The sequence below is a fragment of the Perca fluviatilis genome, chromosome 2 (genome assembly GCF_010015445.1).
Source record: "Perca fluviatilis chromosome 2, GENO_Pfluv_1.0, whole genome shotgun sequence".
NCBI classification, from domain to species: Eukaryota; Metazoa; Chordata; class Actinopteri; order Perciformes; family Percidae; genus Perca; species Perca fluviatilis.
This window is the reverse complement of record NC_053113.1, coordinates 44,205,513-44,221,043: the sequence shown is the minus strand read 5'-3', so window position 1 is coordinate 44,221,043 and position 15,531 is coordinate 44,205,513. Positions and strand designations below refer to the sequence as shown.

Below are 15,531 nucleotides of genomic sequence, written 5' to 3'. Positions count from 1 at the left end.
ACAGCTGACCTCTGTATCAATAAATTACAGTGAGTGTAATTTATGCTTTTTTGGATTTTCCTCTCTTTTAGTGTGTTATATAGTTTTAGTGTATGTAATAGATGTATAACGTTTCTCAACTGCCTAAAAACACCTTGCTCACATTGCTGTTTGAAATTCCTCAATTATTGATGTCACTGATTGAGAATGCTAGCCCTGTTTTTCGTATGTGCTGCCCATAAATGCTGCCTAAGCAAGCATAGCCCCTCCAGTGGCTTGTTTGAATTTCGTTGACCAATCACAACAGAGTGGGCCAGCTGACCAATCAGAGCTGACTGGGCTTTTCGAGAAGATGGGCCAAGAGCTCAGACAGAGCGTGTCAGGTAGAGACCTGACACGCTCTGTCTGAGCTCTTGGCCCATATGAGAAAGAACGGGCAGTATGAGAAACATATGTTATTTGAACATCAAAGCATGTAATCCTATTCTAGTAGACCCAAGACACATATGACACTGAAAAGGAGGGCTCTTTAATACTAAAGATCTTAAAAGGAAAAATCCACAATCTCACACTGGTCATCTCATCAATTCAGTGGTGTGTTGAACTGCATGGTGGTATCTCACAACGTTGTATAAATGCTGGAAAACCCTCTGGAAACTGTTGTGTTGGAAAAAGAGAATAGACCAAATAATAGAGCAGAATATAGACCTCAATTATTTTTGACTATTGACTGTGTAGTCCAGTTGCTACAAGTAGCTACAGACGCAGAGATCAAGTACTGACAGTTGGCACAAAATGTTTAAAAAAAAAACTTCTTTTATCATATATTTTCTGATCAGAAATGACAAAGTGTATTTAAGACTGACTATGCTCGGAAAACAAACAGCAGTCCTTGTAAGAAGTTTGGTTTATAATTGTGAAAGTTTATTTGTGACTGGAAGGAGTAGTTTTTAAAAAGAAGGCTCACCAGTGGTGTTGACCAGGAAATCAAATCAAAATTGGCTTTTGTTGTTAAATAATAATACATTTTTGTAGAATCTCTAAAATAAGTTTGTAGGGAAAAAAAGCAGAAGAATCCACGCCAGGGTTGAGGGGGGTCGATTTCATTTACATATTGATTGATTTTCAAAGCCTCTCTTTAGGGTGGATTTTTCCTTTTAAGAGCCCACAGGACAAACCTCTGATGGTTGCAGGTCCAGCTCAAACTGTTAAGGTGAAACAAATGTAGGTGTGTGTATATGATGGGATCAACATCACTGGCCACTGCCATCTATTCAAATGATCATTGGAGGTATGTTAACAGGCAAATCAGGAGTTGGCATCATATTGCACAGAGCTGACATAGGATGTTTTCCCTGTTTTATGTACAAATAAAATAGGTGGTGGACAAAGGAGTTTGAGAGTTGAGGATTATTGCCTGTTACACAATTTTCCCTGTCACTGTGTAAACAAAATAAAATGCTATGCTGCTGGAAATACAGTTCATTCAAAAAATAACTGAAATTAAACGGCTAAATAAAAGCAAAACGCAAATAAAACAAAAACAAAACGAAAAGCTTGGAGCTTTTTACAAGGTTACATTTTCCCTAGTGTTTTGCAATTTTCCTGTTGATACATCAAAAATGTTTGAAAAGAAGATTTGTGTAGCACTATTTAGCTGTACAGGATAAATACTTCCAGGCAACAGGGTATATGGATGATTGTATATTTGACGATCATTAGAGGCCCGTCATGATGCAGCTCGTTTGAACAGGTGGTGATATGGACAGCTCGCCTCCATAATTAGTACCTGTTCTTTGTCCCTAGCAAGGTTTTACTTTACAAATTGTACACATTGAAAAACCCTGACAAAGGCACACCATGGAGAAAACGTCAACATCTAAAGTAGCACTAAGGTCTAGTTTTACATAATCTGTCTATGTAAAATATGTACATCTGTCTATGTAAAATATGTACAGAACTGGGGGAGATGAGATGTCCAAGCAGGTCCAGAGTGAAGGTCCTGTCTCACAGACCCCCCCCCCGCTGCTGTCATTTGGTCCATCTCACTGACACGGAGGTGTTTATTCATAAGGAAGGCCAAGGGACATATTACGGATCAAACTTCAGCATAAAGACAGAATTTCAGTTACTGGTTCCTCCCTATATCTGGGAAATGTCACAGACCATGTCCACACTGAACATTGGTCTTACTGTATTCCCATCAGGCTCAGATGGATTCCCCCCCCCCTTCCCCCACCAATAGTTTCATGTGTGACCTCCGTTGCTGCAGGAGACTCAACTGCTGCTGAAGAAGAGCTTAAACATTGACTCCAGAGGAGAACAGAAATAATTTAACAGAAGCTTCTCCTCTACCATGAGCTGTCCCAAATGAAAGATTTCAAAAATTTTTCAAGCAGCACAATTTTCAAGTTCAAGTGCTAATATTCTTCTCAATGCAAAACAGAAAATCACTTGTTTTTCTGCCAGAGCAACAACCATGAAAATGAAGGAGGAAATAAAAAGAGTAGAAAGTGCAGCACAGGGCCTGGTAGAGAGGAAGGTGGGGCTGTACTCTGGCTGATCAGACGATTTTCTTGATACTGGGTCTCTTGAAGCTGCCGGCACTGCGCTGCTTCTGGACCTGACTGGCTGAACCATGGCGAGTGCGACACCCGCTGGACAAAGCAGAGCTGGGGGACAGCTGGACATTTTCCTTATCAACACCTGGAGGACCACAGGGAGGACAGATAAAGTTGTACATTGTTTTAAAAGCATGCTTGTATGTGTAACATGTACAGTATGTCAAACGAGTGAGGCCATTAGCTACCATCTGTTTAATAATTTCGGGAAAGGATTAAAATTCTAACTCAAATATGTCCTCTGACTTTCCCCTAAATCAGTGGTCCCTAACTAGTGGGACATGGTCTAAAAGTGGGCCGTGAGTTTATTCTGAGTGGGTTCAACTTCATCACTTTACTTGAAGTGAATTTCTGCAAAAAGTATGATCTGCACATTCACCTCGCCTTGTATTTCTGTTGATAGTAGCAGTTCTTTCAAGCAGCTCATAGCAGAAATGAAGAAAAAGCTAGCGCTCACAACATGGCAAAGTATAAAACAACATTTTAAACTTGGTTGTACCCTAACCCACTAAATAACACCAAATAGAATGCATGAAAGTAGAGCCATACGGCTTGAAACCTAAGTTGAAAACACCTTTTCTTGTCTTCAACATTTTTTACTGTTGTATTGCCCATTTATTTTAATCAGGCATATTGACAGGTTACTGATAACAGTAAGTACATAAGTAAAGGGAACCATAGTTTGACAGGGACTGTTTTGTGAGGTGACACAAGTTCAAGTAAACGTTCACACCGAATACAGTAGCTATCGGTGTGTATTTAGTTATAAGGACACATATAACTTAACAGTTACGTTGTAAAAACAGGCCGGAATTAGATTCAACAGCTGTGTCAAGCCCTAATTTCACTCTCTTGTAGTAATGTTTATATGACTTTAAAATCCCCATTTTCTTTCATTTTAGGTAATCAAATTCAAGCGGCAGAATAGAACTGAAATCCACTGACAGGCAAATCGATAAATATAAATAAACAGAATGGGTGTTAAGTTAGTCTAAAGGCCAATTTGAACCCTAAAACTACACTAGCTGGGAACGACGTCTCTAAATTATGTTCATCATGTCAGAGAATATTGGTATATTGTCAGTGTAAGCAGGGTTTTTCCTACATAGAGAAAGTTTTGTCGCACCCTGATTTTCAACAGCCAGCCTCCCTCTCATCCACAGCGGCTGGCGCTGATTTTACTGGATCTGAATGTGCCGCTGTGAAGCAAGCGTTAATGGTATCCCTTTTAGCAGAGTCAGGCTGTACTGGACTCTCCCGGTGTCCAGGCCGCCCCGGGGGACCGGCGGCGCAGCGAGAAGTTGCTGCTGACAGGCACGGTGCTCTAGTGGGAGAAACAAAGTGTCTTCCCTGTGCTTTCTGACAACCGTCAGAAATCTGTAGCAGGAAAAGTTAACCACCTCCTTGATTTCATGTTGTTTATGGAGAAGGAGAACCAGGAATGCAACGCTACCAAGCCATGGTTGAGCAACGTGCATCGCTGCAACGTATAGTTACATTTTTAGAGAGGTGCACGTCAGGCTCCAGCGTAGGGTCGGTATCTCCGCATACCCACATACGTACTCACGGCGTAGATTTAATGCAGAAGCATAAATCCCGCTTCACTGTGACTGTGACCCTCAGAAGCACTTATCTCATTACGCCAATCCTGATTTGCTGGTAAACGCTTGTACGTCCGCACCAGGTAGTGCCACCTACCACAGTGTGTGCGGATGGCACAGTGGGATTCAAAAACCTCTTCCCACCCGGAGCATATCTCGTGTCAAGGTTAGTTTGCTTACCCCCAATTTCCACTGACTGCAGAATGGCTGCGTTCCGACTACATCCCAGCTCCAGCGATCCGCAGCCCTCCGGAGCAGATATGCAGAACTTCTATTTTTGACGGATGCCGGAGAGCTCCGCAGCAATTCAGCACAGTGCAAATTGCTGTTATTCAAAATAAAATACACTATGCTGGGCGGATCTACACCTTGTTCGGCACACGAGGAAGACGTCCTCGAACAGGACAAAAGAAAGGGCTAGATAAGAGTTGTCTCTGCAGTTAGATTTACGTAAGCGTCTTTGTGCCATCTTCTTTGTTTACTTTCCGGTACCGGCAGCTGCACGATAGAACGTCATCAACACACCCACTCGCTCTTCTGGGCTTCCTCAACATCACTGTGGAGATAGGTCAGGCAATGTGAGACTAGGCTAGGTTCAATCAGTAAGGAAGCTAAACGTTTAGGCAGTAGCGGCCCAGGCCCACGAACGATTTGCGGTAGCGCCGTTTTTTTTAACTCTCTTATTCTATCTAGAGTATACATTTTCATATTCAAATTTCTGTTTTTTTTTTACTAATCGAATATATATTCTAATTTAGAATATTCATTGACAGCCCTACTCTCCTGCAGGGTGGTGGAGGCAATTCGGGAGCTACCATATCCCATAGTGAGACATGGAAACGAACATTATCTAATATAATCATAACCCCCATTCTTTGAGTAATATGAGTGAGACCCGACAACCCTTCCTGCTGGGCAGGTGATAAGAGGTTGCTTATCTTGAATGACGCTGTGCCATCCGCACACTATTTAGGGTAGGTGGCACTACCTGGTGCGGATGGACACACATTCATAGCCAATCAGGATTGGCGTAATAAGATAAGTGCTGCAGTGAGGCTTCCTCCCATAGTGAGACATCTCACCAGAGAATGCCTAATAAGGGGAGAACTTCCACTCTCTGGAAAATTCTGGGTTGGTACAATGGGGCTAATAGGGAGTGAGATAGGGAGTGAACAGGCTCTCCATAGACAGGCTCTGATCTCACTCATATTACTCAAAGAACCGGAGTTATGATTAGAACTTTAAGTAACGTGGTAATCTATGAGGAACACTCACTAAGCTCCCATTTGGGTTTTTGAAAATTACCACAAAGTACCTCCTTTAGATGTTTGGATTCTCGGAAACATTGTTCTGGTCTTGGAGTATGACTTAAATCAGCTGCAGATGGAGCCTGCGGGGGTGTGTTTGTGTGTGTGTGAGAGAGAGAGGGACCTGGTGAGTGTTGCGAGGTGGCCAGTGAGGTCATGGAGTTGGACAGGTTAAGGTTGGCAGTGATGCTGAGCTGGCTCTGGCTGGTGGGGGGGTAGGGGGAGGTGGGTGTCCTTAGCTGCTCTTCCCCTCGCTCCTCATCAACTGCTGGCAGGTAGCTGTCAATCAACGCCTCCAGAAACTTGACGATCAGCTCGGCATAGTCAGGTATCTGCGTTTGCTGCAGGGTTAGCAGGTGTGTGTCAGGGTGGCAGAGAAGAAGACAAATGTTAGACTAATGGCCTAAGTGTTGACTGCTGTTGAACACTGCTGAATGATTTATGTAAGACAACACTTGCATTATTACACCATATCAACACATACACACCTTGTTCATGTCAACATCTTATGAAATGTATTTAATTTGCATTATATGAAAACATAATTAATTGGTAACACTGGTAAGAGCAAATGACGTTTAACTATGTATCCAGCCAATTTAAGTAGCTCATGTTGCTCATGCTCAACTTGTAGCTGTCTAGCTACACCACACGTACATTCTTACTCCACAGCGCTGTTGAGATACAGTAGGTCTAGCAATATGAGAAGTGTTTTGATAATATTTAATTTTAACTGATAGTATTAATCGGTATTAACAATTAACGGTTAATCATTAATATCCCTTAGAATACTAAGGGATGAATACTAACTTGAACTTAGAATAATAACTTGAGCATGTCAGTGGCAAAACCAACACTTTTAGTGGATGCAAATGGAAGGTAAGCAATTGCCCAGTAACATTCCATTGCAGCTTGTTTTTCCAGAGCCTTTTTAATACTAGACCAATTTAAAAAATTGCTGTTCCCATCAGTCACGTTTTTTTTAAATAAGGGTGGTGTCCAGGGTTTAGTTTATATGCTGTTATTTAAGCTAAACCAATGATGATGCATAATTCTGAGTTATTAATCAATATATTTGGGTATTAATTAATGATAATTATAAGTAATTGCTATTATTACGCTACAAACCCCAGGAGACATCCTGCTTAAATAAAGTCTTCTGCAAAAAAACATTTTTGTCACTTAAAGCTCAATTTAATAAATACTGTAATAAATACTACAAATGTTGCCAGTGTTACTCTATAATTTACAGTGTATTAATTACTTAGCATGTTCTTACCTTCTGGATTATAAATAATAATTTCATGAAATGGTGAGCAGTGGGATGAAAAGTCTGCCTTCAACTTCTTTTGCAATAAAATGTGTCACGTTTGTATATCTAGTACACTGTGCTTTATTCTGTAAATGTACATTCTATAAACAGGAGAAAAGAATCATTCATACCTTAGAGAAGGGTCCGGCAAATCTCCAAAGTCCATTAAAGCCAAAGCCTGTAAAATGAAAGAGATGGAGAGAAGGGAAAGAATGGAGAGATGAGGAGGGAGGAGGAGGAGAGGTGACATGGAAGACATGGGAGACAGAGTGAACATGCTTACTTGCACAGAGCTGTGATCCATTTTAAATAACTGTCACAGTTTTAGGTACTTCCTATTTTAAGCAACAGGTTGTGTCCCAACTGTACAACCAATGGAATTAACATGCTTGGCCTTGGAGAGCTTTTGTAGCAAAGTGTTTACATCTCATTCCACATTATGCAACGTCCTGGGTTTGTTTCCAGCCTTGGGACCTTTGATGCATGTCATACCTCCCTCTCTCCCCCATTTCCAGTCTTTTTAAAATGCTTGGCCTGTACAGAATGTGATAAAGTCAGCATGTATTACTTTGTAAGTAGGAGGGCTGGTACTGGGGGGGTGACTCCTCGTGGTACACCACACTCTGGACGATGCCATGGACAGGATTCAGGAGGTTGGTGTCCTGGCACATGGACAGCACAGTGTTGATCTTGGAATCCAGCAGGTTGTGGCTGAGGAGGAGACATACACACAAACACCTATTGTTCAGTCTGTAAAAATAGTGCTGTATATGGGTTGACAGCTTACTGTAGCTTTGACGAAATTAGACTTCTACCTATGTACCACAAGTATTTTTAGGGCCCGAGCGCCGACAGCGGCGAAGGCCCTATTGAAACTGAAGGAATTATTCTTTCTTTCTATTATTATTCTTTTTCCCGTCAAATGAATTGGCTTTTTGAGGGCCTTAACATATTTAAAAACTCACCAAATTTGGCGGTCGCATCAAGTCTGGTGAAGATGATATTATTTTAAGGGTTTCGGGGCGAAGCGACAAAATGGCTCGCTAGCCCCTAGAAAGTTAAGAAAATTGAGCCCCTGCAGTGCGTTTAACGTAGACTCTCGAAACTTGGTACACATATGTATCATGTCAAGATGTACAAAAAAAGTCATTAGAGCTATACCCTAAACCCAACAGGAAGTCCGCCATTTTGATTTCAATGTTCGAAATTAGTGCGATTTTGGCCATTTCCACATGTCGTACTTTAACGAACTCCTCCTAGAGATTTCATCCGATCAACTTCAAACTCGGTCTGTGCCATCTTAAGATGTTAAAGATGAAAAGCTGTTAAAAGAAAAACTTTTCGTCATAGGGCGTGGCCGTGGCGGGGCGGCCATTTTGTGCGTTTTGCCGCCGAAACAGGAAGTGGGTGTAACTCGAGTGTACGTTGTCCGATTACCTCGAAACTTTTAAGGATTCATAAGAGTCCAACCCTGAGGACAAATAAAGGCCGATATTTACTTAAAGTCATAGCGCCCCCTATAGTGGGGCAGATAAGGGGGGAAATCGTTCACAAGTGGATACAAGCACCAAATTTGGTGTGGTTATCACTCTGGGGCCAATAATTTGAAAAATTACGTTAGCCACTCGATTTTTCAAAATGGCCGCCATTTTCCAAGATGGCCGCCATTTCCAGCATTGGAAAACACGTATCTTGCCACATAATTTTACTCATGGGACATATTTCAAGGTTTTTACCTTTGAATCCTATGTTCTTTACTATAGAGATGTCACATACATATCTATTTTGTGTTTAGAGTCTTTTTGTGGTATTTATATTAAATAATGTGAAAAAACATGCATGAAAAATGACATAATTCCAAGAAATTATTATGAAGTATGCCAAAGTAACAGGAGGTTTTATGTTATTTCCTTTTTTATGTTCATTGTATTTATGTGGGTGATTATATTCATGTTCATTAAAGCCAACATTGCTAGTCCTGGCACTTACAGCTGCACAGTGCTGTACAGGTAAAGCTGCTTACACATATAGCCGACAGCCGACCGTTGACAGAAAAGCCAGTCGAAATGATTAGTCTCCCCGTGTTGGTCCAAAAAGTACCATAGAACACACCAAAAAGATGAGACGAGACGAGATGAGACGTAATACATCTCTATAACAGCAGGCAGAGCTAATCTGTATTGTTGCCCAAGTAATGAAAACCGGCAGCTGATTGGACGAACGCGTCACATGGGTTTGTTTTCTCCTGAAATTCAAAGCCAGATTGTCATGGCGGCTGTTCAGAATACGATCTCATATTGGACTAAAATAGTTCACTGAAATGTGTTTCTGAAAACATTTGAAGAGAGAAATAGGCCGTGTGTGTGTGTGTGTGTGTGTGTGTGTGTGTGTGTGTGTGTGTGTGTGTGCGTGTGCGTGCAGTTCCTGAATCTGTCTTCATTTCAGATCAACAAAGGTCAGTTTAAAAGATCTTCATCAGATTTTGAGAGACTCTAGTCACCTCTTCCCGCTCCCCATTTCCGGGTGAGTCCCGACTGCCCTGCTGGCGACTGAACATGTCAGGTCGGCCAAAATGAACGCCGACAGCCCCCCAGACTGACGACGGCACGGGACACACCGAACAGACTCGAGTCACTGACCTCGCCAGACTGTCCAACGGCCAATAATCTGCCGTATGTGTCAGCACCTTAAGACCAAAGTGATAGCATTTACATCTTCCACGGAATTCTGCTTTGCATCCACATTTGGTCAGTTGCTGACAGCTCTAGATCACCTTTCTTGGTCCATCCCCACTCAGAAGGACTCAGTATTTCTGGATGGCATACAGTTGATTGACTCCAGATGCAGCCTGCCTGGTAGGCTAAATACTTTACATGCTGCAGCAATGCTGCTTGAGTAAGAGGAATGGCTTCATATGGCCTTTGCTTTCTGGCAAACAAGTCCAACCTGGCTTCATCTACTCCTCCTGCTTCGCTGGATCTGTCATACATCATGACCACAAACTTTTCTAAAATCTTCAGGTCGCTGTCATTAGTGTTGGGCGGTATACCAATTTCCCATATGATATGAATTTTTCATATACCGTAATACCGATGCATTGCCGCAGAGAGCGCTACAGTCGAAGTAATCTGCGAGTGAATTGAGAACGGGACCCCTGTTAACTCACTCATGGTAGTAACTTTATAACACAACAATTAATAACCCACAACTAACTCTCTTTAACAGGATACAACACCATAACACACAACTATTTGTGACTTAAACTATTTTTAACACTAATAATTTTACATTTACAAATTTACACCGCCTAACAGCATGCTGAGTAACATTATAGCTGCTAGCTAGCTAGGTAGTATAATAGTCCATTAAGCTGGGAGAGGCTCCGGTTGCTACTACACATTCAAGAACCGAGAAGAAAGTTAGAGGATGAAGAAAGACCGGAGATACAGCAGAACAACGTGTGCTCAAGAGAGGAGCCCTCTGTTGTTTCCAAGTTTTTTGTTTCTGAAAAATCAGACATAATTTAGCCACTGTTGTTACCCGTCGCTCTAACATTACTTGGTTACTCGGCCGTGCGAATGTTAAAGACATATCACATACTCGTTCCTGATGGAAGAAGTTCATGCAGTTCTTCTTGATTGGCTCATAAAGTTTGGGTTCTTCTTATTCAAGTCCTTTTATGAACTGTTCGAACCGGGTTTTGCATCTCTCATAGTGCGTATGAATCAATGCAACTGCACTTGGGTTTGCAATATCCTTTGTGTCTAGTGAAAACAGATCCTGGCTCTCTTCCTTGAAAGGATTGCCCATATCTTTCATGACACTGTTGCTTGTTGATTTTATCAAGAAACAACCCTTGAGCTTGTTTGGTCTGCTCATGGTGGCTGGTTTGTTCTGTGCCTACTTTGGCTCCAGATGCTGCATCATACTGCAAAACCAAGCAGCTGATTTTAGGACCAGATACCATCCACCTTCCTAGGGCTGATGGATCTTCAGTCAGACCTATCACACCCCCACTTCCCTTTATTACAGCATTGGCCTTTTTTAAGGCCAATGCCTTCGGGTAGAATATACACAGCCGTGACGATCACTACTGTTAAAAAAGGCAGACATGTACTAGAGGTCACGGGAACAGTGTTTATCTATAATTGTCCCATTATTACACCAGTTCTCTTGCACGTACATACATAGCCCCCCTCCTCTGCTCTTACCAAAGTCCTCAGTCCTGTCCCAGCAAAGCAGAGTGCGACCTGCTAGCTACATGCTAGCATCAGGTATCCCCAGGTGAAGCCAGGTTTCAGTGATAATCAAAACACAACAGTCACAAACATAGCGATTTCCAGCGAGTTGTAATTGCAAGTCGTCCATTTTATGTACCAGGGATCTGGCATTGGAGAGATACAGGCTCAGTAGAGGTGGCTTGTGTGGTTGTTTTCTTAGCCTTAGCATAACCAGCGGTCTCGCTATGTCGTCTGGGATGTTGTGCATATAATGAAAGACACTCAACATAGATATCTGGTGCTGGTCAGAGATGTCCAAAAGGTTCTGGCGGGTGTAGCGGATGTTCGCAGAAAACAAGCAAGAAAGAAGTACAAAACCGTGGATTGTTGTGGATAGCATGCAGCTAGCAGGTCACACTCTGCACCCTCGTGAATTGAATTACATTATTTTACATTTAGAAGGTAGGCTACATGCTTTAAAACACTTTAACTTGGAAAACATTACTCTTTTTTCAAATATCCCACAAAGTCACCTGAAATTCCTTAAAATTTCATAATTTTATGATTTACATCCACATCATTAGATCTCACCATTAAGAGTTAACTAATGATATAAATAGTTTATGATGTTGAATATGGGCTCATTGTAATTCTTGACCATCAAAACATAAGGGTAAATATCACCTCACGTGATTTATCATCTTTGGTTCAAGAGATATGATGGAAAATACATCATTTGGTTATGGCGGAATCCAAAATGGCCACCACAGCTGTCTTCATTTATGTTGTGTGTGGTATCATTGTAATCGTTGACCATCAAAACATAGGGCTAGACATCATCCTTTACGCAGCTGAATGTTTTGTTCAGGAGATATCATGCAAAATATATAATTTGGCTATGGCGGAAAGTAAAATGGCCGCCGCGGCTGACATGATGTTTTTTTGCGATGGCTAACGTACTTTTTTGAAAGAGCACTATCCACTGAGTAATTGTGCCAATTTTGGTGCTTGTATCCACAAGTGAACGATTTCCCTAAAAAATGGCACTTATCTGCTCCACTACTAGTGGCAACAGGAAGTAGGCCTAAAAGTCAAGGTGATATACTTTAACGAACTCCTCCTAGAGATTTCATCCGATGGACATCAAACTTGGTCTGTACCATCCCAACACCTTAATGATGAAAAGTTATTAAAAGAAAAACTTTTCGTCAGACGGTGTGGGCGTGGCGTGGCGGCCATTTTGAGTGTTAAGCGATGACCAAAGAAGTTGTTGTAACTTGACTGTACGTTGTCGTATCTGCCCGAAATTTGTCACGATGGACAAGGGTCCAGGCCTGAGGACACCTACAGGCCAAAATTGACTTTTGGTCATAGCGCCCCCCCCTGGCCACAGGAAATCTGCCTTATATGACAAACATCATCCGATTTACATGAAACTTATAATATGTGGTCTACATGTGATACTGAGCCCGCCCCTATAATATGACCACGCCCACTTACTCAGGCCACGCCCCCTTTCATAACATTTGAACCGTTTAAGGTAGAGTCTTGTGTGAGGTGTCATTGAACTCAGCAGAGACTTCATTTTTAATTGGTGATGGTTTGACCCGCCCCCTATGCTTAAGCCCCACCCCCTTTCATACAATTTGAACCGTTTAAGGTATACCCTTGTGTGAGGTATCAATGAACTCAGCAGAGACTTCCTTCTTCATTGGTGATGGTTTGGCCCGTCCCCTATGTTTAAGCCACGCCCCCTTTCTTAAAATTTGAACCGTTTAAGATAGACCCTTGTGTGAGGTATCATTGAACTCAGCAGAGACTTCCTTTTTTATTGGTGATGGTTGGACCCGCCCCCTATGCTTTAGCCACGCCCCCTTTCACAACTAATGAACCGTATGACGTAGAGTCTTGTGTGAGCTATCGTTGAACTCGGCGGGGAGTTCCCTTTTCAGTGGTGACGGTTTGCGGCGTCTGAGTGCCGCGCAAATGCACGGTCGCAAGGAGCGGCGTCCGCCGGTAACCCCGACGCGCGCAGAGGCGCGAGGGCCCGTCCATCGCTGCTCGCAGCTTTAATTATAATTTGACATTGTAGCCTACCTGTTATAATTATGGGACAGTTATTACTATGTTTACTTATATCTGTCAACACTTGCAACGCCTTTGTCATTTACTCTCCCAATCCTTTACATCAGGCTAGAGGTCAGGTCAAAAAATGCGGTAGAGATGAAAAACCAGAATATTATGTAAAAGACAATATTCCGACTAACCTGTTTGCGCATAATCAAAAACCAGGGGCCTGTTTCACAAAAGCAGAATATATAAATCCAGGATAACTGATAAAGCGAGGCTTGACCTAGTCTAATCTGTGCATCCTGGCTTGGTGCGTTTCACGAAGGCCAAGCCAGGCTGAGGAGGAGCGACTAGGTCAAGCCAGGCTGAAGTAATTCAGAAAGATGCGCGTCCACGGCTTTCCTCAAAAGACCGTGAGGTCGATCACAGATTTACTGATGCCAAAATGGAGAATACGCATTGTTCATACTTTATACAGAGTGAGCAGCAGCTTCTTGTGGAAGTATGACGACGTGAAACACATATAAGACTATATATAGACTATAATTTGGGAGGATTATACAATTAGGATATGTTCTTAAATTGTACAATCCTCCCAAATTATATTCCCAGTTTACTGGACAACATAAATTGTGTGCTAAGAAGGCCAAATACAATGCACATGGAAGTGGAACAAACATGATCCTCATTATTAAAGAATAAAAAAAAAATTAATCAACTAAAATAATTCAAGGTGCATTGGTCAACTATAGAAATGTACAGCATTGTATGTATTGCCCTTAGTAACAGACTTCATTTAAAACACATCTGAAATTTTATCAGCCTTTTCTAATTATCTCAACAACTGCCATAATATATTCATCAAACTTCTAACAACAATATGAACAGCAGTCTTCATACAGCAATATAACAGTAACAATGACTGTCACTTGAATAATTATAAATAAAAAAATAATGGTCACAACTTTAAATAATAACAGTACTTAAATAAACAGCAATATGCACCTGTTGTATTTTAATCCAGGCTGATAATAACAATAGGGTAAAACCAGTGCTGGGTGATCAGAAAAGGCTCCAGGATTAAATAAATCTTGACTGTTAGCCTGGTCAGGAGCAGGCTAGCTGTACAGAATAAATCTCCATGGTGATTTATGTGCCTCCGCTTTCGTGAAACCGAATCAAGGCTTAATTCAGCCAGGATAACTGGGAAATCCCGGCTTAATCCCTTATCTTGGTTTTGTGAAACAGGCCCCTGATGATATCCAAGTCATAGTTGAAATATATCAAGGATGATTTCCCTAAGAGATCATGTGACCAGCAGCTGCAATGGTCGCAGAAAGCTAGGGCTCTCGTACCCACCTCCGCATTTCATTGAATAACCAGATCTATTCTTTTTTCTTCAATGCCGTTTTATCTGCTATCACAGTGACTCAGTTTACTTCAATTAATGCCTCACTGCAACACATTAGGGCAGAGCTTGAGGCAGATGGAACTACGGTGCGTGATCTGATGCAACCTGACTGTGGCACATTCACGACCCAGCAGCACTGGGAGCTTGAAGGAGCACAACATGAGATACGTGCTAGGGGCACCCCGGATCTACTCATCCACCTGGCCACCCTGAGAGTGACCCATGGAGGGAGAGAGTTCGCCTTCACCGCAGCCACAGATGCGGACGTTTTCTGTAGGGAGCTGGATGTGGAGGACGACGCAACATCAACAAGGGCCCCTCCGCCCCGGGGCCTGTTGCAGACAACGGAGCCAGAGGACTGCAGGGGGACTTTGCGTCTGGTGCTAGAGCTGGCAGCGGGGCAGTGGCTGTGGACTTACGGCGTCTGGGCTACCGTGCTAAATTTGTCTCGAGGACACTGTATGTAAGTTTTGGAGCCAAGCTTTAAAGGAAAATTTAACCAAACTGAAAAAACATGATAAATGCTGACTCTTCAGTTTATAATCTGTGTTTATTACTCCAACCAGGTTGGTGTGTTTATTCACTTAGCTTATTTCAGAATTTGATAGCTGGTTGAGACCTAGTTCTAAATTAAATAAAGTAAATTGTTTACAAAACAAATACTTCAGGTTGCTGCCTCATCTAGTCACGACACCAAAACCAAGGGCTCCATTGTGTTGCTGTCATGGAAATTTGCGCTCACCGTAGACAAAAGCGGTAAAGACCTATCCAGCAGGATATCTTATATAGACCCTTTGCAAACGTGACCACGACCACGTGACGACGCCATGACGGACGGCAGAATCACCGGAAACACAAGCTAAACTGTGTAGTAGACAAGCGGAAAGTTTCATTAGTTTCAAATAAATAACACTAAATAAACTGTAATAATAATAATAATAATAATAATAATAATAATGATGATACTACTGATGATACTACTACTACTACTACTACTACTACTACTACTA

At 42.0% G+C, this 15,531-nt stretch overlaps 1 protein-coding gene across 6 annotated transcripts in view; it reads right to left on the bottom strand.

Moving 5' to 3' along the window:
• Nucleotides 1-486: 486 nt before the first annotated feature.
• Nucleotides 487-15,531, bottom strand: part of nf1a (neurofibromin 1a) — a 393,989-nt gene continuing 378,944 nt past the window's right edge. For 3 of the 6 annotated variants that reach the window (XM_039824923.1, XM_039824958.1, XM_039824930.1), the window contains 4 exons: nucleotides 7,389-7,531; nucleotides 6,952-6,998; nucleotides 5,633-5,849; nucleotides 487-2,685 (listed from right to left, as the gene is read on the bottom strand). In XM_039824923.1, coding sequence (XP_039680857.1) covers nucleotides 2,543-2,685; nucleotides 5,633-5,849; nucleotides 6,952-6,998; nucleotides 7,389-7,531 — 550 coding nt within the window. In that variant the 3' untranslated portion in view covers nucleotides 487-2,542. Of the gene's footprint in view, nucleotides 5,850-6,951; nucleotides 6,999-7,388; nucleotides 7,532-15,531 lie in introns of all 6 variants that reach the window. The other 3 variants (XM_039824907.1, XM_039824939.1, XM_039824915.1) reach the window with 1 other exon arrangement.